At 39.2% G+C, this 24,213-nt stretch overlaps 1 protein-coding gene and 1 pseudogene across 1 annotated transcript in view; both read left to right on the forward strand.

The window, feature by feature from the left end:
- Window positions 1–902, forward strand: part of LOC103194565 (olfactory receptor 8S1-like) — a 2,669-nt gene extending 1,767 nt beyond the window's left edge. Inside the window, exon 2 of the mRNA XM_042780544.1 lies at window positions 176–902. Within this exon, the coding sequence (XP_042636478.1) occupies window positions 176–902 (727 nt within the window). The remainder of the gene's footprint in view (window positions 1–175) is intronic.
- Window positions 903–17,343: 16,441 nt separating this feature from the next.
- LOC103194567 lies at window positions 17,344–18,046 on the forward strand (annotated as a pseudogene).
- The last annotated feature ends 6,167 nt before the right edge of the window (window positions 18,047–24,213 follow it).

The following is a 24,213-nucleotide window of genomic DNA, read 5'->3' on the forward strand; positions in this document are numbered from 1 at the left end:
CATGAAGAAAGCAAGAGATCACTAAAAAGACAAGAAAAGAAGAGAAGACCAAAGTGGATGACAGAAGAGACTCTGAACCTTGCCCTTGAGTGGAGAATCGCTAAAGCAAATGGAAGAAATGGAAAGGTAAAAGAGCTAAACAGAAGATTTCAAAGAGCAGCTCGAGTAGACAAAGCCAATTACTGTCCTTCTTAGACGTCTGTTTATCTTCAGTCATCGTGCCCAAAATGCTACAGAACTTCTTATCTCACAAGAACAGCATCTCACTCTGTGGCTGCATCACTCAAAGCTTCTTTTTCATTCTTTCTGGGACCACTGGTGGTTGCTTGCTCTCTGCCATGGCCTATGACCACTATGCTGCCATCTGCCACCCTCTGCTGTACACCATCATCATGAACAAGTCTCTCTGCATTGTGATGGTCAGTGCAGCATGGGCGATGGGGTTTCTGAACTCATTGGTGAATAATCTTTTCATCTACAAGTTACATTTTTGTGGGTCCAACACCATTCCCCACTTCAGCTGTGAGCTACCTTCCCTGCTCCTGCTGTCCTGCACGGATCCCACTGCCAACGAGTTGCTTCTGTCTGGGTCAACTGCATTTCTGGGGCTTCTGTCAGTTCCACTGATCCTCTTCTCTTACTGCAGAATCATCTCTGCCATCCTGAGCATTCGCTCTTCTGGAGGCCAAGGCAAAGCCTTCTCCACCTGTTCCTCCCACCTCACCGTGGTGCTCTTGTTCTATGGGACAGGTCTATTCAGGTACATCAGCCCTCCCTCAGGCTCATTGCTGGAGCAAGTGGTCTCCATTCAGTACAGTGTGCTCACATCTTTGCTGAACCCCATCATCTACAGCCTCAAGAACCAGGAGGTGAAGGCAGCTCTACAGAGGATGCTGAAGTAGCAAATGCATTCATTAGAGGAGGGAGTCTCTGCATGGTGTTCAGTCAGAGAACAGGTAGAAGAGATCTTCATAAAGAGACACATCTTGCAAGGAAAAAAGACATTTTAGTTCAGAGGTTGTACAAGTGTCATGCCCTGACCAGCAGCAGCAGCATCAAATGTGAGCTTGCTAAAAAGACAAATTCTCTGAACCCACCACAGAGCTACCAAATCAGAAATTCTGAAGGCAGAGCTCAACAATGTGTCTTTAATCAAGTCCACCAGGTGACTATCAGGCATGCTGAAGTGTGTGTTTTAGGCTGGGTTCTCTGTAGGAGCAAAATCAGGAAAATGGATTGAAGTGCAGTGAATTGCTTGGTATGGCCCTTCTATCCATGGTCATTAGGACTTTTACCAAATGATTGGTGTTGCTGTTATTAGGTGCCATCGAGTCTGTTCCAAGCCATAGTAATTCTATGTACAACAGAATGAAACACTGCCTGGTCCCATGCCATCTTCATAATCGCTGCTACGCTTGAGCCCATAATTCCAATAATATGACCAAAGTACTAGAGATGAAATCTGGCCATTCTCATTTCTTAGGAGAATTCTGGCTGTACTTCCTCCAAGACAAATTTGTTTGTTCTGGAAGTCCATGGTATTTTCAATATTCTTCACCAGTACGACAATCCAAATCCATCAATTCTTCTTTGGTCTTCCTTACCCATTGTCCAGCTTTCACATGCATATTTGAGATGAAATATACCATGGCTTGGGTCAAGCACATCTTAGTCTTCAAAGCGACATTTTTACTCTTTAACACTTTAAATAGGTCTTTTACAGCAGATTTACCAGTGCAATATGTTGTGTTATTTCTTGGCTGCTGTTTACATGGGCATTGATTGTGGATCTAAATAAAATGAAATCCTTAATAACTTTAATCTTTTCTCCATTTATTGTGATGTTGCTTATTGTTCCAATTGTGAGGATTTTTGTTTTCTTTATATTGAGGTATAATCAATCCATACTAAAGGGTGTAGTGTTTGATCTTCATCAGTAAGGGCTTCAAATTTTCATCACTTTCAGCAGGCAAGGCTGTGCCATCTGCCTATCACAGGTTGTTCATGAGTCTTCCTTCAGTCTTGATGCCACGTTCTTCTTCATATAGTCCACTTTCTCAGATTATTTGCTCAGCATACAGATTGAATAACTATGGGAAAAGAATACAACCTTGACACACACCAGATGACTGGTGGGACTATGCAAATGTGAGGTCCTTATGGGCACCAAGGAAATTGGATAGTTTGCTAATAATTTAAACAAGGTACATGGAATTCTTGTGGGGACTGGCCCATGCAGATAAGTTGTATGGTATCTTAATGTGAGGATTGGTCAGTTTTGCCATGTTGCTAGGCTTAAAATGAGCCATCCCAGAGGTGAAAAGTGATCTGCCATCAAGAAAGAAGAGCCAGGAGTGGAGTATGTCCTTTGGACCTAAGGTGCCTACACTGAATCTCCTTAACCCAGGAGACAGAGAGAGAGCTGTAAAACTTTGCTGAGGAGGATCATTTTACCTTATTTTAGGGAATGGGGAATTGGGGGTGGGGAGGAAGAGCTGGACTGCTCCACTGAAGTAGCCCCAGACTATTCCTTCTCTTTTCACTATTTGGCAATTGTCATTCTAAAATACCCTTCAGAGGCTAAAACAGCATTCAGGCCAAAGGACAGGTGCTCCAGAACAGCAGCTCTCAAGTATTTCATTCACCTCACCTGAGGGCACCTGGGGGCATCTAACACCATGTGTGCCTGGTTAAAGGTCACTGGTTTGTTACAGAGATCAAGGTCAGCCTGAGGCTACAGTGGAGGGGCAGTGTAGGCTACAGTAGACCAGGTGAGCCATTGCTTCATGTAAGAGTGCTTTTCCACTAAAAACTGTCTGCTTCCTGACCTGGTTGCGTGGACCACGCTGACAGAAGTCCTTGGCAGTGAGTTCCAACTTCTGTACATTTTGCTACAAGACTATCTTTTTTCCCCATTCTTCCAGGCCTTTCTCAATTTTCATTTGAACTACAAACTGCAGTATACTTACAAAATCGTTGTAAGAATAAAAATAAATCAATCAACTGTGTACACAACGCCTGATATAAGAGTGTTTCAAGCCCTTAATGCTCCCTAGGAATCCCCCATCTTATCATTCTCTTTCTCTCGCATGAGGTAACCATGTCCTGCATTACACAGTACTCATTCCCTTATATACTTGGCCACTTATTTGTTATCCTGAATGTAACTATTGAATTTTGTCTAGTTTTGAACTTTATATGACTAGCATCATACTGCAAATAGCTTCTACAATGGCTTCTTTCACTTAACGTTATTTATTCTTGTGTTTTAGGGGTATCTTTTTTAAGTACCAAGTAGGTACATTTCTCCTATTTTATTCTGTATGAAAATCCTTGTCTTTTAAGAGGAAAGTTTATTCATTGTTTCTATGATTATTAATATATCTGAATTCATTTCTATCCATTTAGGTACTTATTATTTGCCCAATATCTTCTGTATCTTCCTCTGCTTTCTCATTCTATTTTTCCCTCTGGTTGCCACTCTTTTGATGATTACCCTACCTTTTTAAAAAAATTTTAATCATGCTTACTTCACTTAATGTCTAAAGTTGACCCTTCTCCAAAAACAATATAAAAAATCAGAAGACACTTTAAACTGAATCATCATTGCCCTAACTTAAACTACTCCTACTTAGTATTTTACTTCATTCCTTACATCCTACAGATTATACATTATTTTTATGAATTTATAAGTCAGTTTCTGTTTATGTTCACCCATATATTACCATACCTTTCCTCACTATTTGGTTTTACATCTGGGATCATTTTCTCCTATTGAAATTTTATCCTTTAAAATTCTTTTTAACTGACAGCTTGTTGGTAATGAACTGTTTGTCTGAATATGACTTTATTTCTTGAAAGACCATTTTCCTGGCCATAAAATCCTAGGTGGTGGCCTGAGCTAAAGCTCTAGTCTCACAGAAAGGATATACATTTGCTTTCACAGTTTCCTTGCAGTCACCTCTACTCTCTCTCCTTGAAGTGTTTAAGGCCATACACGCAGTGTGATTTCAGAACTCAAAGTCACTTGAGCACCAGTTATAGTTACAGTTTCTCAGGAAATACCCCATCTTTCTTTATTCAATTCCAATGTCAGAATACACAAGTGTTTTCACAGTCTCCGTCGTGTGGTGGATTATTTCTTATTCAATCTTACACTATGGTCCCTTATTTTTAACAATCAAATAGATATTCTTCTAAGAAATTAAATATATACACACATACATATATATAATATATACATATATACAACTTTAATGTTCTGAGCAACCCTATGAGATAGATATAATTATTATCCTCATTTTAGAGATTAAGAAACTGAGGCACAGAGAGGAAAAGTCACACAGCTACCTGTCACAAAGCTAAAAAGTGGAAGAGTTGATATTAATTTAAACATAGGCAGTCTAGATCCAGAACCTGTGCTCATAACTGTTGTGGTATAAGCTTCTGGGATTTATTTGAGCAAATGTACTTGGAGGAGAAGCTTCAGCCTGGAGCCCAGTGACCCTCAGCATGCATGTACACCTTCAGTGGTGGCACATCTTCCCACTGGTTTCAGAAGAGAGCAGAAGGGGCACAGACTCAAGCTGGGAGGTGCTCACATCCCGGCTGCTTGGCATCACCAGAATGACATAAGGGGGCACTGTATGCTGGCTGTCAGCTTTACTCAGCTCATTTCAGGAGAGAACACAATAGATAGAAAAAATCTGTAGTACATACAATAGTTCATAATAACAAACAAAATGTACATCAAAATATTATTATTACTATATTATATTAAAGATGTTTTAGGGTATCAAGAAGGTTTTTTTTAATGTATTGAAAGGTATGGGAGCTCTGGTAGCATAGTGCCTAATGCACTTGACTGCTAACCAGGAGGCTGGTGGTTCAAATCCACCATCCACTCCTCGGAGAGAAGATGGGGCAATCTACTTCTGTAGTGATACTGCCTCGGAAACAGAGGAGGGGTTGCTATGAGTCGGGTCTGACTCGATGGCTCATAACAACAACAACATATATGATATACTAAGACAAACATTTGAATACCTGATGTTAGACACAAACTGTCCTTAACTGTCCCAATTATATACATATTCAATGTAAAGACAGATTTAGGAATGGAACTCTTTCAGAATCAAGGAACTGCCTTTATATGGGATCAAACTGACAGCAGCAACTTGAAAGATTAAATAGGAAACTTAAGGGACAGTGAATTTATGTTAATAGAGGAAAATCAATTCCAAAAGTTAAGAGGAAAAAGGTTGCACAATTTGAAGAATATAATCAGTTCCACAGAACTGTACATATAGAAATCTTTGCATTGGCATATGTTTTGCTGTTTTTATTTTTAACAACAAAAAAATTATTTTAAAAATGTTGTAGATTTTCTGTTGAGCAACTGTGTAGATGGTGGTATAATTTACTGAAGTCAAAATGAATAAGAGATATGAGGTTACTCAGACCCACTGCTATTGAGTAGATTCTGACTCATAGTGACCCTGAGGGCAGAGTTGAACTGCCTCAGCATTTTTCTTAGGCTGGAAGTATTCATGGAAACCGACTTTCACATCTTTCTTCCATAGAGCAACTGGTGGGTTTGAGCTGCTGACCTTTCGGTTAGCAGTCAAGTACTTTAACCACTGTACCACCAGGGCTCTTAAATGCAGGTTAGAAGAGTAAAAATTGAAAATTTGTTTTTTGTTTGTTTCTTTGGTTGGTTGGTTGGGTTTTTGCTAAACTGCTTCAGTGCATCTTAGATAGCCAAGTGAATGCCTAATAATATCCAATTTTATATGTATTTTCCTGACATTTGAAGGAGAGAGTTGGACTAATACATAAGTATTTCAAGCCAAAATGACTGGTGTACAACACCAAGCAATATGCAGACCATGTAGAGGAGGAGGTCCTGGAAATGAGCTCTGGGGCTCATCTCTAGTTCAAGCTGAGGATTCCAGTAGGAGAAACTGAGAAGCAGCAGTCATTAAGCAAGAAGGAAAATCAGGAAATTTTGGCCCCACAGAAGCCAAGTAATCAAGAGAGTGTTTGAAGGAAGAGAGAGAGAGGTCAGCTGTGTTCAGTGCTGCTGAAATTTCAAGTAAAAAGAGAACAGAAAGGTTACCACTGGATTTGCAACCTCGGATTTTGAAAATCAATGATTACGCAGACAAGAGAAGTTTCAGCAAGCTAGAACAAGTTGAAGAGAGAAAGGGGGGTTAAAAAGTTGAAAGAGAAAACTCAGATAATGTTATTGAGAAGTTTTAATGTGAATGAGATTGGAGAAACAGGATAGTAAGCTTATGAGATTGGGAGGGTTTTCTTCTTTTTTTATGATGAAAACTTCTAATACTTCTTTAGGTGTTCATGGAAATGGTTACACAGGTAATATATAATACCAGCATTTTAGGTAAGATGGAGGTAAACTTTAATCTCTTCCATAGTAGCTGATAGAAAAGAGTACCTCAAAAAAATTAAAAAGAGGCTGGAAGGATACTTGCAAGAGATGCTGCATGGATTTCATGCATCAGGATAGATTCTGGACAGAAACGATCCATCAAATCCTGTAATTCTAGCAATAAGCCTTGCCTATTTGCATGTATGTAAGAGTGTGTGTGAGGGAGTATGTGGACACACAGGTTTCCAATTGAGAATCAAGTCCTGTTGAACCTAAGAAAACTTAGGCAGGTACCCAGTTGGCAGAGGAGTTTAGAAGCCCTTACTGCCTGCCCTATACCCTCTGTTTTCCTGAAACCACCATATTGGCAAAGTGGATACATATCTTAAGGGCCCAGTTAGCTGGCTACTGCTATTTCCCCCATGAGTAGGATTAGTCCCTACTTCTTGGGGCCTTCATTACTCACCATATCTCTCCAAGGGCCAGCCAACCACATGGCTATCAAGGAGAAGAAGGTTATAAAAAATTATAAGAGTTAAACTAGCCAGGAGCCATCCTAAGACCCAAGGAAGGTTAAAGATAAAGAAGAAGAAAAAGAAGATGGTCAAAGCTCTTTAACAGATACAACTGAAACCAGAGCTATGCATGTCAACACATTAGCCTTTATCCAAAATAAAACACATGATGACTTTTATTTAGCTGCGTTAAACACCCAGTTTGCAAGTGGTTGGCAAAGAAAACTGGCTTTTCCTATGACCTAAGTTAGCTAATTGGGCATCTGACATCATTCATCTGTCAAAGTGAAGCAGCAGCCTGATTCAGGCTCCAAGGAAGAGTTGGAGCTGTCAGTCCTTATGGATGCAAAGAATCTTAATAGACAACTTTCACAAACCTTTCATGACACAGCAGAGGAAACTAAGTTTTAGAAGGGGAAGGAGAAAATACTTTGTCAAATTAACAAAAGCAGGTCATAACAGAGATGAGATGAAATATTTTAGGAGGTTGAGCAGTTTGTCACCTTATTAACGTGAATCTGTTTGTACTTTTCATTCATTTATCAGGCTCTGGACAAAAGTCTACAATTCCTTTTGAATTGGATGGAAGGACGGTGCTGTAGACACTGAGTGGGCAGCTGGATGTAAGGCAAGTGGGAGAGATCCAGAAGTATGGGTTACAGAGTCTGAAGTATTTTCATTTTCTCTAAGGGAAATTTCCTATCTAAATGTCAGAATCCTAGGCTGCAATTAATTTGAGTGACCATTGAGTTCTGGGCCCTACCCACAAAGAACACCAGATCTATAGAATGCACAACCTAGCTGTCCAATTCCTTGGAATTTTGCAGAGATAAAACAAAATCTATTACTCTTTTTAAATTCATCCATAAAACAAGACTTAAAAAAAAAAGGTTCATTACCTAAAAACCAAAAGACTATGTGCCTACCAAGATTTATTCAGGGAGATCATAATGCCTACAACTAGAATGAGAAATACAGAGAGAAAAAAATCCCAACATTTTTCTTCCGAAAGAAAAGCTGTTGGAAGACATGTTGGGATATGAAAGATGCTGAGCTCCTGTGGATAGAAAGAGAGGGGTATCAAAGATACCTGGGATCCTTAAAGGCAGAAAAGCCCTAGGGTCTGACATTCTCAGTGGCTTCAGGGCATCTAAAGTCCTCAGCTTCCAGCTAAGTATCCTATAGCACAGGTTTCAATTGAAGAGCCCTTAGATAGGCAGAGGTCAGACAAAAGGCAGAATAACTAATAGAAAAATCTAACTACTTGAGCTATTTCCACTCTCCAACTGAGCCCCTAAGCCTCCTTCTTGAAGAAATGGCTTGTCAGACCAAGTTTAATTGTTAGAGTACTTGCAAGGCAAGGATCTCTGGTGGCATAATGATAAGGCACTTGACTGCTAACTGGCAGGTCAGTGGTTCAAACCCACAACCGCTCTGCAGAAGGAAGAAAGGACGATCTACTTGTGTAAAGATTTACAGCCTTGGAAACCCAAATGGGGGTCACTGTGAGTAGGAAATGACTCAGTGGTAGTGAGTGACTTAGTTTGCAAGGAAGATATAAAATGGGCAAAGGTAGGGGTTCACATTCCCTGTTGAAGTTGGGTTTAATGAATTGTTGAGTTTTAAGCAAAAGGATAAAAATATGGTGTTGTATATTAACCTCCACAAAAGATACTTTTTCATTGAAATTATAAAAATTATATATTTTTAAATGTAAAGTCAAAACAAGTGTCCATTCTGTTGCCACCCAAACAACTTGACTATATACTTTAAATTCCATATAAATCCCCACTATGTGTTATGTAGGAGCTCTGGTGGTGTAGTGCCTAAGGCAACTGACTGCTAACCAGAAGGCTGGTTGTTCAAACCTACCAGCCACTCCTTGGAAGGAAGTTTGGGCAATCTACTTCCGTAGAGATAGCACCTTGGAATCCCAAGGAGGGGTCACTTATGAGTTGGATCTGACTCAATGGCAGAGAGTTTTGAGTTGAGTTTGTTATGTAGGAGCTCTGGTGGTGTAGTCGTTAAGGCATTTGGTTGCTAACCAAAAGGTCGCTGGTTCAAATCTACCAGCCGCTCCATAGAAGAAAGATGGGGCAATCTGTTTCTGTAAAGATTTACAGCCTTTGAAACCCAATGAGGGTCACTCTGAGTCAGAATTGACTCAATGGCAGTGAGTTTGGATTTTTTTAGTTTTTTGGTGCATTATATAAAAATTATGCTTATTTTATTTAATGAATTTAGATATAGTTTTGTATTCTGATCTCTTCACTAGACATTATATCATTAATATTTTCTATGTTTCTGCCTAGCTTCTAGAATTATCATTTTAATCATTACATAATATTTCTTCTGCTAACATGTAGTAAGTTGTTTTCCAGTTATTAGGCCTTTAGGTTGACTGTGGTACTTCTATAGTGAAAAATAATCCCAGAAGATTCATTTTTCATACATAGATCTTTTTTCCACTTTGAATTATTTGCTTAGGATAAATTCCCAAAAAAGATATTTTAGATTCAAAAGGTTTATTTCATATTGCCAAAAGGATTATACCACATGCCAATATGTAATGCTGCCAGCAATATATAAGGGCATATAAGTCTCATCAAATCTTGCCAACATTGCATTTACAACTTAAAATAATCTATTTCCATATAAAAATATGTAGAACAGTATCATCATTTAGTTTCAGCTTGAAAGTCCATGGTTATGAGTATAGTGAAAATTTTCCATATGCATTGATAGTGTACCGATAGGATCTCAGCCTATCCATGACACCACTTCCATTTTTCCCAGAGTGTAGCAGCTAGGCATCACTACAGAAGGAGAAAAATTATAGGGAGAGAGGCTACTAATGAGGTTTCTGGTCATGAACCTTGAAGGGTAAAAACTGTGTGTGAGGAAAATTTGAAAATACCGAAGAGATAATTAAAAGAAAAACAAATAAACAAAAACATTAGGCAGAAATGGAAACAGGAGACTAGTCACTGCCCAGCAGCATGTTTAGAATAAGCCAAGAAAAATCAATTGACTTGTTAAAGATCATAAAGTTTAGCTAGCTCCTATCAAAAATCCAGGTTTATACACTAGTAAATCACTTATGTTTTGCATCACTTTTACTCCATTAAGGGAAAATATTATCTCTATTTTTTCCAACAATGAATCTGAGGCTCTCTTTGGTGAACTGACTAGTCCAAGATTCTTAAGCTAAATCAGTTATTGTTAGAGCTAGGTCATAAATCAGATTTTAAGACTTAAAATAATTCATATTTACCATACAGTGTGTCATGTAACCCTTGAAAAAATGGGAATTCAGATTCAGATTTGATTACTTTCTCAGAGTCTGACCTGTGGGAGAACTGAGATTCACATCAGGGTCCTCTGACTCCTTGTAAAGCCCCATCACCATTCATTCAAGAGAGTCACAGAAACCTCAAGCCCTTCCTTTGGAGTAGGCCCCTGGCATTGGGGTATATTTGACATCTCACTACCTGAGCTGCTTATCATATATGTATTTTTCATTTATTCTTTCATTTATTCAATAATCAAAAATATGTTTATGATCTCTGATGTGTGATCTATTTAAACAACCAAAGGCATAAAAGCTAACTTTGTGAAGTTTTATACACTTATTTTACAGACTTTTACTAAGTACCAGGTATCATGTTAAATTCTGAAGTTATAATAATAAAGAAGATTGCCCTCATAGAACTTACTCAAAACTCAGATAGACTTGTAATAAATTTATTCAGTTTTTCATTCTTTTGAGAAATATATACTGAGACCTTTCTATATTTGAGATACTCTTTTAAATGCTAGGGATATACAAGTAATGAAAATAGACTAAGTCTGTGAACTTACTTTCTAGTAGAAGAGACAATTTAATAATAAATATATTATAAAATGGCAGTTACTGATAAATGCTATGAAGACAAAGAAAGGTAGCAAGACAGAGATTGATTTCTATCTTGGGAGGAATGGCGAGATTGAGGAGGATGGGAAGACCTCTATTACAAACTAAATTTTAAAAGTTTTACAACTATAACAAGTATATTTAAAAAAAGCACGTTAACAAGATAGAATTACAATGTGCAGGAGAATACGGGCTTCCCTGAGGAGAGGGCCCTTGAGCTAAACTCTGAAAATTAAGAGGGATTAGGCAAAGTGGGGAAGGGGTGGTGAGTGGACTGATGAGTGATGAGCTGGTGAGAATTACAGGTTACTTCCTCTCAATGGGTTCAGTTCACTCACTTATAAAGAGAGTACTGAATTCCATGTCATCTAATACACCACTGAGAACTGAAAAACTTGAGCCCATGACTGATTGAGTGCAAGAATCCTTGTGAGTTTCTATATCTCTCTCTCTCATTAAATTTTTTCTGTTAGTGGGACTCTTTGCTGCAGCATTTCACAGGGTTCTTTCTGAGTGATCCTGTTGATGACTCTTTACCATATATGTTGTTGTTGTTGTTTTGCCGTCGAGTCGACCCCGACTCATAGTGACCCCTCCTTGGGTTTCCGAGGCAGTATCACTACGAAAGTAGGATTGCCCAACCTTCCTTCTGAGGAGTGGCTGGTGGGTTTGAACCGCCAGCCGTCTGGTTAGCAGGCAAGTGTCTTAGCCACTATGCTACCAGAGCTCCCTTACCATATATATTCAGCCGAAATATCAATACTGAACTTCAGGGATCTACCTCCACATGTCTCCTGGAAATCTCACTACCCAACAAATTCATCAAACACCAGGTATTCAAAACTAGGTTTATTATCTTTCCATCAAGCATGCTTCTTTTTCTAGATCACTTATTTAGGTGACAGGGGCTTCTCAGTTACCTTAAGCCAGAAATCTGAGAGCCATTTTTGGTTCATTTCTCTTAACCTTTAAATATGTAAGCAACTGCCTATTGAGTCAATTCTGGACAGGTTCTCTAGAAAGGCAAAACAAATGAAGCTTATATATACAGAAGTAGAGAGAAATTTATCTCAAGAAAATGGCTCACACAGTTGTACAGGCTGGTAATTCCCAAGTCTATGGGTGAGATGTCAAGCTGCAAGCTTCTCCTGACTCACACAGCTGCATGAGCTGACAAACCAAAGATCAGCAGACAATACAGCAGGTTGCTGACTTTGGAGGCTGCCAAACCCAAGATTACTAGGTAAAGTGGCAGGCTGTTAGCTCACAGACTATGAAGGCAATAATCTGAAGATTGGCAGGAAATAGAGGAGGCACTGATTCAAGTCCATATGATGATGAGTTAGATGGAGGATCCATATCAAGTAAAAAGCCAGGAATCTTTGCAAGGATATCAATATATATTGGAAGCAGGCAACAACTCTGAGGAAATTCCATTTCAACAGATTGACTGCTTATAGCAGACCTCACCATGAAGGTGATTACATTATATCAGAACTCATAATGGGGAATGCCTAAATCATAACTGCTAAACCACTGAGAATCATGACTAAACCAGGTTGACATATAGCCTTAACTGTCACAGTGCACCTTTTGTCAACTTGGCACTTGTACACATCTCCTTAAACTATACATAATCTCTAAATAAAAGCAATTATAAAGTCATATTTACAGCTAACATAATGCAACTAAAACATACTGAAAACAAATTAGCTTCACTTACATCTTATATTTTATAACTAAAGAAAAAAATATTTGATGCACACATACAAGGAAGAAATACTCAATATCAATCACACTCCTTGCTTCTTCAACTGATCATGTGGTCACAGCCTGTATTTAGAGCTCCCATCAATTCCATATTCCCTTTGCCTTCAGTAAGCATCTCAGAAGGTCATGGTTCTTTGCCTGGGGAGGTGACCCAAACCTTCATTCCTGAAGGGTACGTTGTTGTTGCTGTTGTTGTTGCTGTTATGTGCTGTTAAGTCAGACCTGACTCATAATGACCCCTCCGTGGATTTCCATAGTATCACTATGGAAGTAGATTGCCCAACCTTGCTTCTGAGGAGTGGCTGGTGGGTTTGAACCACCGGCCTTCTGGTTAGCAGTCAAGTGCCTTAGGCACTATGCTACCTGAAGGGTATAGACCATTAGTATTCAAATAAGAATAGAGTTGCTTTAATTTTCCATTGACTTTAACCATGGGCATGGTAGTGCCAAGAGACATCTTAGAAATATCCTTATTCCAAACATATTCTTCTTTACCTTCACTATGTAATATCAATCCAATTTCCCCTTGGTAAAAAGGATCAGTCACACCAGACAACACAATAAATCTCTTTTTGACTGTTGATCCAGAGGCACGAGGAGTCCAAAATACCCAGGTGGCATTCTGAACTTCCAGTTAAATGGAATCAATATTATGTCTCCAGGTGGGAATACCCCTCCCTTTGGGCCTAAGACCTCCAGACCAGCAGAGAATAGGGTCTAAGGGACAGGAAGCAAACTTTTGAGAATGGCTTACTAAGAGTAATAGTGAGGGGTACCATTCACATTTCCACACTTTGGGTCCTGGACTTATGAATCCTGGCTATTGGGAAAACAACACTGTATTTTAGACTCTGGTTTAGAGCATATACAGCCTCCTGGAGAACATTGCCCCAACTCTGCAAGATATTGCCACATAGCTGGTACCATATTTATGCCTTTTGATGGTCATCCCAATTTTCCTTTGGTAATCAGGATCAATCAAGTCAATTCTATCAGATCAGTTGCTTCAGAATGATGGGGACCATGGAAAGAGCAGGGAATTCCATGAGCATTGGCCCATTGCCACATTTCATTTGCTGTGAAGTGAATCCCTTGATCTGAGGTGATGCTGTGTGGGACACCATGAGTGTGGTTAAGGCACTCTGTAAGACCACGGATGATTGTTTTGGCAGAAGCATCACATGCAGGGGAGGGAAATCCATATCCACAGTAAGTGTCAATTACAGTAAGAACAAAACATTATCCTTTTCATAATGGAAGTGGCCCAATATAGTCAAACTGCCAACAGTTTGCTGGTAGATCTCCCTGAAGAATGTTTCTATATCACAGAATCAGTTGTTGGTCTCTGTTGGTGACAGACTGGGCATTCAGCAGTGGCTGTAGAAAAGTTGGCCTTGATGAAAGGAAGTCCATGTTGCTGAGTGTGCATAACCTCCATCCCTGCCACCATTGCTACTTTGTTCATGAGCCCATAGGACAATGACAGGAATGGCTGAGGAAAGAGGATGATTTCCACAGAATGGGTTATCCTGTCTACTTGGTCGTTAAAATCCTCCTCTGCTAAGGTTATCCTTTGGTGAACATTCACATGGGACATATATCTTCATTCTTTGGTCCATTCAAAGAGGTCTATCCACATATTTCTTCTCCATACCTGATTGTCACCAATTTTCCAATCATGTTCTTTCCAACTCTCTGACCATCCACCCAAAACATTGGCCACAGCCCAAAAAATCTGTGTACAGTCACATATCTGGCCATTTCTCCTCCCAATAAAAGTGAACAACCAGATGCAGGGCTCAAAGTTCTACCCATTGGGAGGATTTCCCTTTATCACTCTCCTCTTTGGAATCAATCTGGAATTTCTGGCAGTTATTTTTTGATGTACTAAATTAAATCTCTAAAATCGGTCACTTCTAGGCTGACCTCACTACTGTAGCCTCTGTTATCCCCTTAATATCTTTGGTGCAGTGAAGTGTTTGGTGTGGCCATTCTGGCCATAGTCTTTGCAACTCACACCAAATTACTTGGCATTATTCAAATGTGAAGCACTTGTGGCCCACCAAGAGGATTGGATAGCTTGTTAATAATGCAAATAAGGTATATGGCACACTTTTGGAGGGGGGCCATGCTAATAATGTGTATGGAACCCTAACATGGGGATTGGTTATTTTTGCCATTCCAGTAGGTTTAAAATGAGCCATCCCAGAGACAGAAAGGGGAGATCTAACTATCATCAAAAAAGAAGGCCCAGGAGTGGGGCACATTCTTTGGACCTGACATGCCTGTGTTGATCATCCTCAATCCAGGAGACACAGTATTGACAACAGAGACAGCAAGAAGCATTGTCAGAGCAATCATGGCAGCAGAGGCACCAAAACCAAGAGACTGGCACAAGACAGAGTGGTGGGCTACCTGGCCAATGAAATGAGAAAACTGAGTGCTTTTGTGTAAAGGCTTACTGGCATGGTGGGGTATCTCTAGTCATTCATCAGCAGAGCTAAAAGAGCTTTGTAACACTTGCCTGAGTAGAGCAGAGGCCAATCTGAGGGGCTGAGGGCCAAAGTGAGTACCACCTTCAGACACTGCTGAGAGGAGGCTGTCCTGATCAAAGAAGTGTATCCTGAGCAGTCTTGATCCTAAATTGTAACCTGTCACTTCCCTATTAAACCTCATAATTGTGAGTATTGTCTCTGAGTTCTGTGTAGCCATTCCAACAAACTATCAAACCCCTCAGAGAAGTAGAGAGCATTGTGGGAGGAATGGTTGGTGTCAGAATTGTTAAAAAGGTTAGAGGGTGATCTAACATCTGGCACTTAGTAGTTAATAAATATCTGTTGAATAAATGAATTCATTACCCAAAATATATTCTCCATTGTCTCCAGCCCATCTTCTACACGATGACTAGATCAATGTTTCTACAATTTAATCATGTGATTTCCTTGCTTCAGGATCTTCAATGGCTCTAATGTCTTCAGGAGAGGGTCCAAAATTCTTAACTTGACATCTCATGATCCATTATATCAACCCACATTCATCTGTACCAAGCTACCTGAAGTTCCTTGGAGTGACACTATTGTTTCATACCTCTCTAAATTCTGTTGCCCTGACTTCTCTGCCTGTAATGTTCCTTTCCACTTTGTGTATGTAGCAATGTAAATAGGAGTCAAAACAGCTTAACCATCACCTTATCTCTAAGGTTTCCTAGCTTATGCAGTGTTAATTGATTCACATTTGTGCCACCAGTGTATCTTGTACATTATGTTATGATAGCCTCTATCATACTTTATTTTGACTCTTCACATGTCTATCTGCTTCTATTGAATTATAAGTCTTTTGAGGTCAAGAATCATGTCTCATTCAACTTTGTGTCCCCAGGACCTAGTATGGTCTCCAGCTCACCAGTTGCTCTCAAGGTAATTTCAACTCATAGCAACTTCATGTGAGTCACAGTAGAAATGTGCTCCATAATGTTCTCAATGGCTGATTTTCAGAAGTGTATTATCAAGCCTTTCTTCCAAGAAACCTCTGGGTACTCCAGCCTCTAATCTTTCTGTTAGCAATGGAGTATGTTAATTGTTTACACAATTTATGGACTCCAAAGTGCTCAGAACCCACAAAGCTTAGTATCTGTATGTTTATTGAATATTGATGAAGCTCAAAGAATAAAATATTCACTGTATATTACATTTCAACATAAAGAAGATGAAAATCTTCACAGCTGGGCCAATTAGCCATATGATGATAAATGGAGAAAGGATTGAAGTTGTCAGGGACTTAATTTTATTTGGATCCACAGTCAACACCCTTAAAAGCAGCCGTCAAGAAATCAGACATCATATTGCAGTGGGTAAATCTGCTTTAAAAGATCTCTACAAAGTGTTAAGAAGCAAAGATGTCACTTTGAAGACTAACGTGCACCTGACCCAGTCCATGGTCACTTCATATGCATGTGAGAGCTGGACAATGAATAAGGAAGACTAAAGAAGAGTTGATGCCTTTGAATTGTGGTGATGGCAAAGAATACTGGAAATACCATGGACTGCCAAAAGAATGAACAAATCTTGAGCAAGTGCAGCCAGAATGTTCCTTGAAAGGGAGAATGGCCAGATTTTGTCTCATCTACTTGGGTCATGATGTCAGAAGGGACGATTCCCTGGAGAAGGATATTATGCTTGGTAAAGTAGAGAGACTGTGAAGAAGGGGAAGACCCTCAATGAGATGGAGTGACACAGTAGCTGCAACAATGGGCTCAAGCATAGCAAGGATTGTGAGGATGATGCAGGACCAAGTAATATTTTGTTCTGTTGTACGCAGACTCACTATGAGTCAGAGCTGACTTGACAGCACCTAACAACAACAACAATAAGGAAGTAGTCAGGAAAGCAGGACTTTGGGATGCTATATTCTTCCAGCGGTGAAGCAGTGATGGGGGTAATAAGTGTGGCCCAGAGGGAAATTCCTTGGTTTCACAATTTTTTGTTTAGAACTTCAAACTGGAAATCATATTTTTATAGCAGAGACTGTCCTGTGCTTCTCGAATGACTCAACTGTATTCTATATTTTTTTCAGGGCCAAATTCTCTAATCATGAAAAATTTCACCATCAGTACTAAGACTGTCCTCTTGGGGTTGTCTAGAAATCTCCAGATCCAATCATGTTATTTGTGGTGTTCTTAGTGATTTATCTACTGACCCTAATGGAAAACCTAATGATTCTGGTGATCAGGACTGAATCTTACATTAAAAACACCCATGTACATCTTCCTAGGTCTCATTTCATTTCTGTATCTCTGTCTCTTTTCAGACACCATACTTAAAATGCTGCTGAATTTATTAACTCAAAGGTAAATCATCCCTACATGGGGCTGCATCACCTACAGTATTTTTTTCTCATATTCTCTGGCAGCACAAAGACCTGCCAACTCTCTGCCATGGCCTATACAACAGTGCTGCCATCTGCCACCCTCTTTCTACAATGTGGTTATGAACAAGCCTCTTTGTGTTGCAATGGTGGTTGAAGGATGAGGAGTGGAATTCCCAAACTCCTTGCCCAACAATATTTTCATTAATAACTTATTGTGGTCCCAACATCATCTCTCACTTCAGCTGTGAGCTGCCTTCACTCTTCCCTTTGTCCTACACTGATCCCATTGCTAATGAGGTCCTTTTTGCTGGGAAATGTGCATTTCTAGGATTTGTAACACTTCGCCTGACCTCTTCTCTTACTCTAAAATTATCTCCTCCATTATGAGCATCTGTTCTTCTGGGGGGTCAATGCAAAGCCTTCTCCACCTGTTCCTCCCACCTCATTGTGGTGCTTTTGTACTATGGGTCAACTTTATTTAGGTACAGAATTCCTCTTTTGGGCTCCATGTTGGAGCAAGTGGCCTTCATTCAGTATAGTGTGATCAGATCCTTGCTGAATCATGTCATCTATAGTCTGAAGAACCAGTAGATGAAAACAGCTCTATATAAAATGTTGAAGTAGTAATTGTGTCCATCAGTTTCCATAAGCTTCACATACTTGGTTAAGAGACAATAGAAAACATAGGCAGAGAATGAAATACATGCATGGTTAACTTTATTATTTTAAAAATTTGCCATTTGATGAAAATAAACTTTTAGGTCTGAATAATAACAGTTTCAAGTGTGTGATTCTTTATTATTATTTTTTTAATTGTATGTGACAAGAAAATAAAGAGAAGACTGAGAAATAAATACCAGGATGGAATAGTATAGGCCACAGAGTCCAAACATATCTGTCTCATCTGATAGTTTCAAGTCTATAAAATTCTAAAGGCAAAAAAAAATAAATAAATAAAAATAATAAGGTATGGAAAATGTACTCAAAGAGGGTACTAGTTATGAATGGAAATTGCTTCATCCATTTAACCTGGAGGCACTATGAAAATTGAAATGCCTCACTAAGTTGACTAACTTCCTTATTGTCAAAAAGGAAAGACAAAGATTGGCCATTTGCTTTAACTCATTCAAAGGAAGAAGACTGTGATGACATCCTGAGTGTCTAGAATGGGAATTAACTGCATGGTGAGTAAAATAGAGACCACCTTGGGGCAAAAGGGGATGGATGGCTTTGTGTATCAAAATGATATTTTCATTCAACATTCAAGATACCAAGTTGATTAATCCCGATTCAAATTTTAGCAACATTCTTTAACCAAACAGAAAAACTAATCTCCAACTTTATATGGTGAAACAACAGTCTTTAACAAAATGAAAAACTAATATCCAAGTTTATATGGAAAACAAAAAGTCCTCAGATAGTTAAAGCATTATTGAAGAAAGAACAAAGTAGGAGTAGTCACACTTCCAGATCTCATAAGCTACTTACCATACAGTCACAGTAGTTAAAACAGCCTGGTACGGGTACTAATACAAGGACAGACACATAGACTACTAGAAAAAAAATTGAGAATCCAGAAATAAATCCATCCAGCTATGGGAAGGTGATCTTCAATGAAGGGCCAAAGTCTATTAAATGGGGAGAGATAGTCTGTTTAATACATAATTCTGGCAAAATTCAGTATCCATCTGCAGAAAAATGAGTCAAGACCCATACCTCACACCATACACAAAAACAAATTCAAAATGGATCAAAACCCTAAATGTTAAACAGAAAATGATAAAGTTCATGGAAGAAAACAAAGCAACAAAACTAGGGACCCTAATATATGGTATAAATAGACTATTAAACATACCTAATAATGCACGAAGGAGCTCTGGTAGCATAGTGGCTAAGGCACTTGACTGCTAACCAGAAGGCTGGTGGTTCAAACCCACCAGCCACTCCTCGGAAGGAAGGTTGAACAATCTACTTCCATAGTGATACTGCCTCGGAAACCCAAGGAGGGGTCACTATGAGTAGGGTCAACCTCGATGGCACATAACAACAGCAACAACAACAACAATAATGCACGAAGGTTGGGCAATCTACTTGTGTAGTGATACTAATTTGGAAACCCAAGGAGGAGCCGCTATGAGTCGGATACGACTAGATGGCAGTGATGGAATAATGCACAAACAACAGAAGATAAATCAGATAACTGAAATCTTCTAAAAATTAATTACTTATGCTCATCAAAAGACTTGTCCAAAAGAGTAAAAAGAGAACTAACAGACTAGAGAAAATTTCTCAGCAACTACAAATCTGACAAGGATCTAATCTCTAAAATTGATAGAAAACTTTAACACCTAAACAACAATAAGACAAACAATCCAATTAAAATATAGTCAAAGTGGACTTCCAGCAAGGTGGCAGAATAGACAGAAAAACTACACAGACCCTCTATAAGAAAGAAATAAGGTATCAATTGAAACAGATACAGAAGATAATCCTGGAACCCTGAGCTTTGAAGGAAAGGATAAAGAAGAAGATTAAATACCAACAAGGAGAAGAAACTGAATTAAAACAGTGCATAAGGAAACAAACAGAACTGTGGACTGTCAGCTGCCCTGAGGGCACAGCCAATTTGAATATTTGCAAGTGGGATTCCAATCTAGGCAGCAACCTAAGAATCAGCTCTGCTTTCTGAGGACTGCTTGGGCAACCTCACTTGTGGCTGATGACTAGAAAGGAAAACAGTGAATAAGGAGATAAACAGAGCTGTGGATTGTCATTTGTCTTCAGGGCACAGCCATTTTGAATTTTTGCAAGCAGCATTCTCATCCAGGCCACAATCTAAGAAGATGCTCCACTTGCTGAGGACAGCATATGCAACTGAACTAGAGACTGTCAACTAGAAAGGTGGGATATTCCCCTTGTTATTCTTGTACACCATACTGTCCTGGTGAATGGAGGTGTGGCCATCCCCCACCTCCACCCACCATCTGGACTGGCAGGAGTTCTCTCCCACTGTGGGCACTGTGACAGAGGTAATGTGTCCTGCCCTCACCCAGTTTGTTTCTGTTTGTTTTTAAATTATTCCTTTTTTTCTTTCTCCGATATTTATTTATTTTCTCTTTCCTTTTCTTTTTTTCCCTTTGATCCCTCCTTTTTCTTTCTATTCTTCTTTTTCTCTTTTGTTTCTTCCCATTCCTTATTTCTCTTTTTGCATTTTTCTCATCTTCTCTTTATTATTCCTTTTCTCTTGCTCTTTTCTCTTATTGCTCCCCCCAACCCCAGATATTGTAGGTTTCTTTGTCTCTTTGTCTGTTATTAATTTTTCTTTTCATTCATTGCCTTTTTTGTTGTTATTCTTTTTTGTTTGTTTATTTGTCTAACCAGGTGGGAGACAGCAACAGAGCCCTCATGACCCAATCATACTCACACCTCCTGCAGCCCCACGTACTGTGTGAAGGCCACGACTTGCTTCTACACCAGTTGATCAATGACAGATGGCAGCCAATACCAGCCCCACTCACCATCAATAGCTCTTAATGAACAGCTAACAGAGATCTGTGCAAATACTCTCATTCTCTATCATATCCACCAGGAGATAGGTAGTGAGTGCCTAAGTGCTGCCAACTAGCAAACAGAGTAACTCAATAGCCCTGCTCACTCAGATATATCAAAACATATAAAGGAAAAAAAAAAAAAAAAAAACTTGGGCAAATAATACCAACATACAATTACCAACTAAGGATAAACACAATGATTTCACTATATCTTGGAGACATATTAAAATCCCAGTCCACACAAAGAAGCAAGACAAAGTAGTACAAACAAAGGACCAGGATATAGACCCAGAAAACCTCCCTGAGGAAGAAGCAGCATTAGAACTACCAAATAAGGAATTTAAAAGAATTATTTTTAGGTACCTTCAATGGATTAAAAGACAGATCAAGGAAACAAATGACAAAATTAAAGAAAACATAGACAAAACTCTAGAACAATTTAAGAAAACTGTACAAGAACAAACTCACAAAATAAATGAAAAATTAGAAACCATACAAAAACAAGAACTAGAAATCAAGATTAATACTAAAATTTCAGAAATAGCTAACACATTGAATGGGCAAAGAAGAGAATTGAATCAATAGAAGTCAGAATTAGTGAGATTGAAGATAAATACCTCAATACTACTGTGTTAAGGAATCAATCAGAAAAAAAAAGAACAAAACAAAATGAAGAAAGCCGAAGATTCATGTGGAACACCATCAACAGGAATACCAATTCCAACTCATAGTGAAACCCATTGAGTTTCTGAGGCTGTAAATTTCTATGGAAGTAAATTGCTCCATTTTCCTTCCACAGAGTGGCTGGTGGATTTGAACCACTGACCTTCTGGTTAGCAGCCAAATGCCTTACCTACTATGCCACCAGAGCTCCTTCTTAGCCCTTAAAGAGATGCAAATCAAAACAATGATGAGATACCATCTCACCCATTTAGCAAATAGCACCAATAGCAAAGCTCAACAAGACAGACAATTACAAACATTTGTGAGGATGTAGAGAGATTAGCACTCTCATAACTACTGGTGGGATTGTAAAATGATACAACTACTATAGAAAATTGTATTGTGATTCCTTAAAAAGTTGGAAATATAAATACCATTTGATCCAATAATCCCATTACTAGGTATATTCTAAAGAAGTGAGAGCCAGGACACAAATAGATATATGCACATCTATGTCCATTGCAGCACTACTCACAATAGCAAAGAGGTGCAAACAACCTAAATACCCATCAGCAGAGGAATGGCTAACCAAACTATGGTACATACAGAATAACACAACAGAATACTATGCAACACTAAAGAAGAATTTAGAATCCAAGAAGCACCTCATGATGTAGATGAACTTGGAGACATTATGCTGAGCGAAATAAGTCAATCACAGAAACATAAATATTATATTAGTCCACTATTATAAAAAGTCAAGGAAAGGTTTATATATGGAAGGAAAGTTTATTTTTTGGTTACTAGGGAGGAGGGGAGGGGAGGGAAAATTGCTAGACAGATAAGATGCAAGTATTGATGTGGGTGAAGGGAAAGGCATTATACCAAAAGCAAGTTACCAGCACAATAATGCTAAGGAAAAGAAAGGCATAGAGAGGTGCACGTGAGGTACAGACAACAAAGATAAACACTTTTACATACACAATATTGCATTATCAGTTGTAATAAACATTAATTTATGAGTGGATACATAGGTAGACAGGCTGAATGATAGGTATATCTAGGCAAAAGGAAATCTACACGTGGCCATACATAATTTTGACAGATGATATCTCTACATATATATTTGTATGACTGGGCAATGTACTTCCATAGAGATACCACCTCAGAAACCCAAGGAGGGGTTGCTATGAGTCAGAATTGACTTAACAGCAGTGAGTTTGTTTGTTTTTAATGAGAATGTCCATATATATGATAGAGATAACAGGGAGCAGTTATTATAACTTCTTAGCCACAGCCAACCACCCTGATGGAGTGAGTTGTTAGGCTTGTTTGCTTGGGACCATCTTAACAGGGGACTCAAGATCAATTGGCATAACATACTACACAAAAACATTATTCTACATCTTACTTTGGTGAGTAGTGACTGGAGTCTTAAAAGCTCACAAGTGGCCATTTAAGTTGCAACAATTCGTCTCTCCTCATCTGGAGCAAAGAAGAATGAAGAAAAGCAAAGACACACGGAAACAATTAGTCCAAGGGACTAGTGTACCACATGAACCTCAGCCTTCATGACTCTGAGACCAGAAGAACTACATGGTGCCCAGCTACCACAGTCAACCACACAGAAAGGAATTAATGTAGGAGATTCTGGATAGAGTGGGATAAAAATGTGGAACAAAATTCATAATCATAAAAAAGAACAGGTTTGAGAAAAGGCTGCTAGGATTCCAAGATGGCGGAATAGGCAGAAAGACTACACAGACCCTCTTCAACAAAGAAAAGGGAAACCAATTAACACAGGCACAGAAGATAATCCTGGATGCCTGAGCCTTGAAGGGAAAGATATAGAAGTGGACTAAACCCCAACTAGCAGAAGAATTTGCATGAAAATACCAAAAGAGAAGACATACGGAGCTGCGGTCTGGCAGCGATCTTGAGCAATCCTGATGGCACAGACAGCTTGGAGATTCCCAAGTGGTGGTAGGACCTAAGAATTAACCTAAAAATCAGCACTACTAGCAAGGGACTGCACAAAGGCCTGCCCTGGTGGCTGGGGAATATAAAGCGAAGCAGTGAGGAAGAGGAAGGCAGGCTGAGCTGTGGACATTTGCCTGTCTGGAGGACACCTAAATTTTGAATGCTTACAAGAAGCTTGACCATTTTGGATATTTCAAGAGACAGTGCTCTCCCAGATTCCAGGGGCTTAAGAACAGGTTCTGCTTGCCAGTAACCCCAAGGACACTCTGGACCTGCACAACTGAAAAGGTGTGACATTCCTCTTGTTAGTCTTATACCCCACACCTGCTTGGTGAATGGAGGTGTGGCCATACCCCACTCCCACCCACCTTCTGGGCCCACAGGAACTCCATCCCAGTCTCTGTACTCAGATGGAGGCTGGGTGCCCTGCCCTGTCCTCCACGGATTTTTTTCCTTTTCTTTTTTTTTTTCTCTTTCTTTCTTTTTTCTGATGTTTAGTTTGCTTGTAATTGTCTGTTTTAAAACTACTATTATTATTAATACTTTTGTCCTTTTTACTATTAT

This window comes from Orycteropus afer, unplaced genomic scaffold (genome assembly GCF_000298275.1).
Source record: "Orycteropus afer afer isolate SDZICR_OR568_19922 unplaced genomic scaffold, OryAfe1.0 scaffold00045, whole genome shotgun sequence".
Taxonomy (NCBI): domain Eukaryota; kingdom Metazoa; phylum Chordata; class Mammalia; order Tubulidentata; family Orycteropodidae; genus Orycteropus; species Orycteropus afer.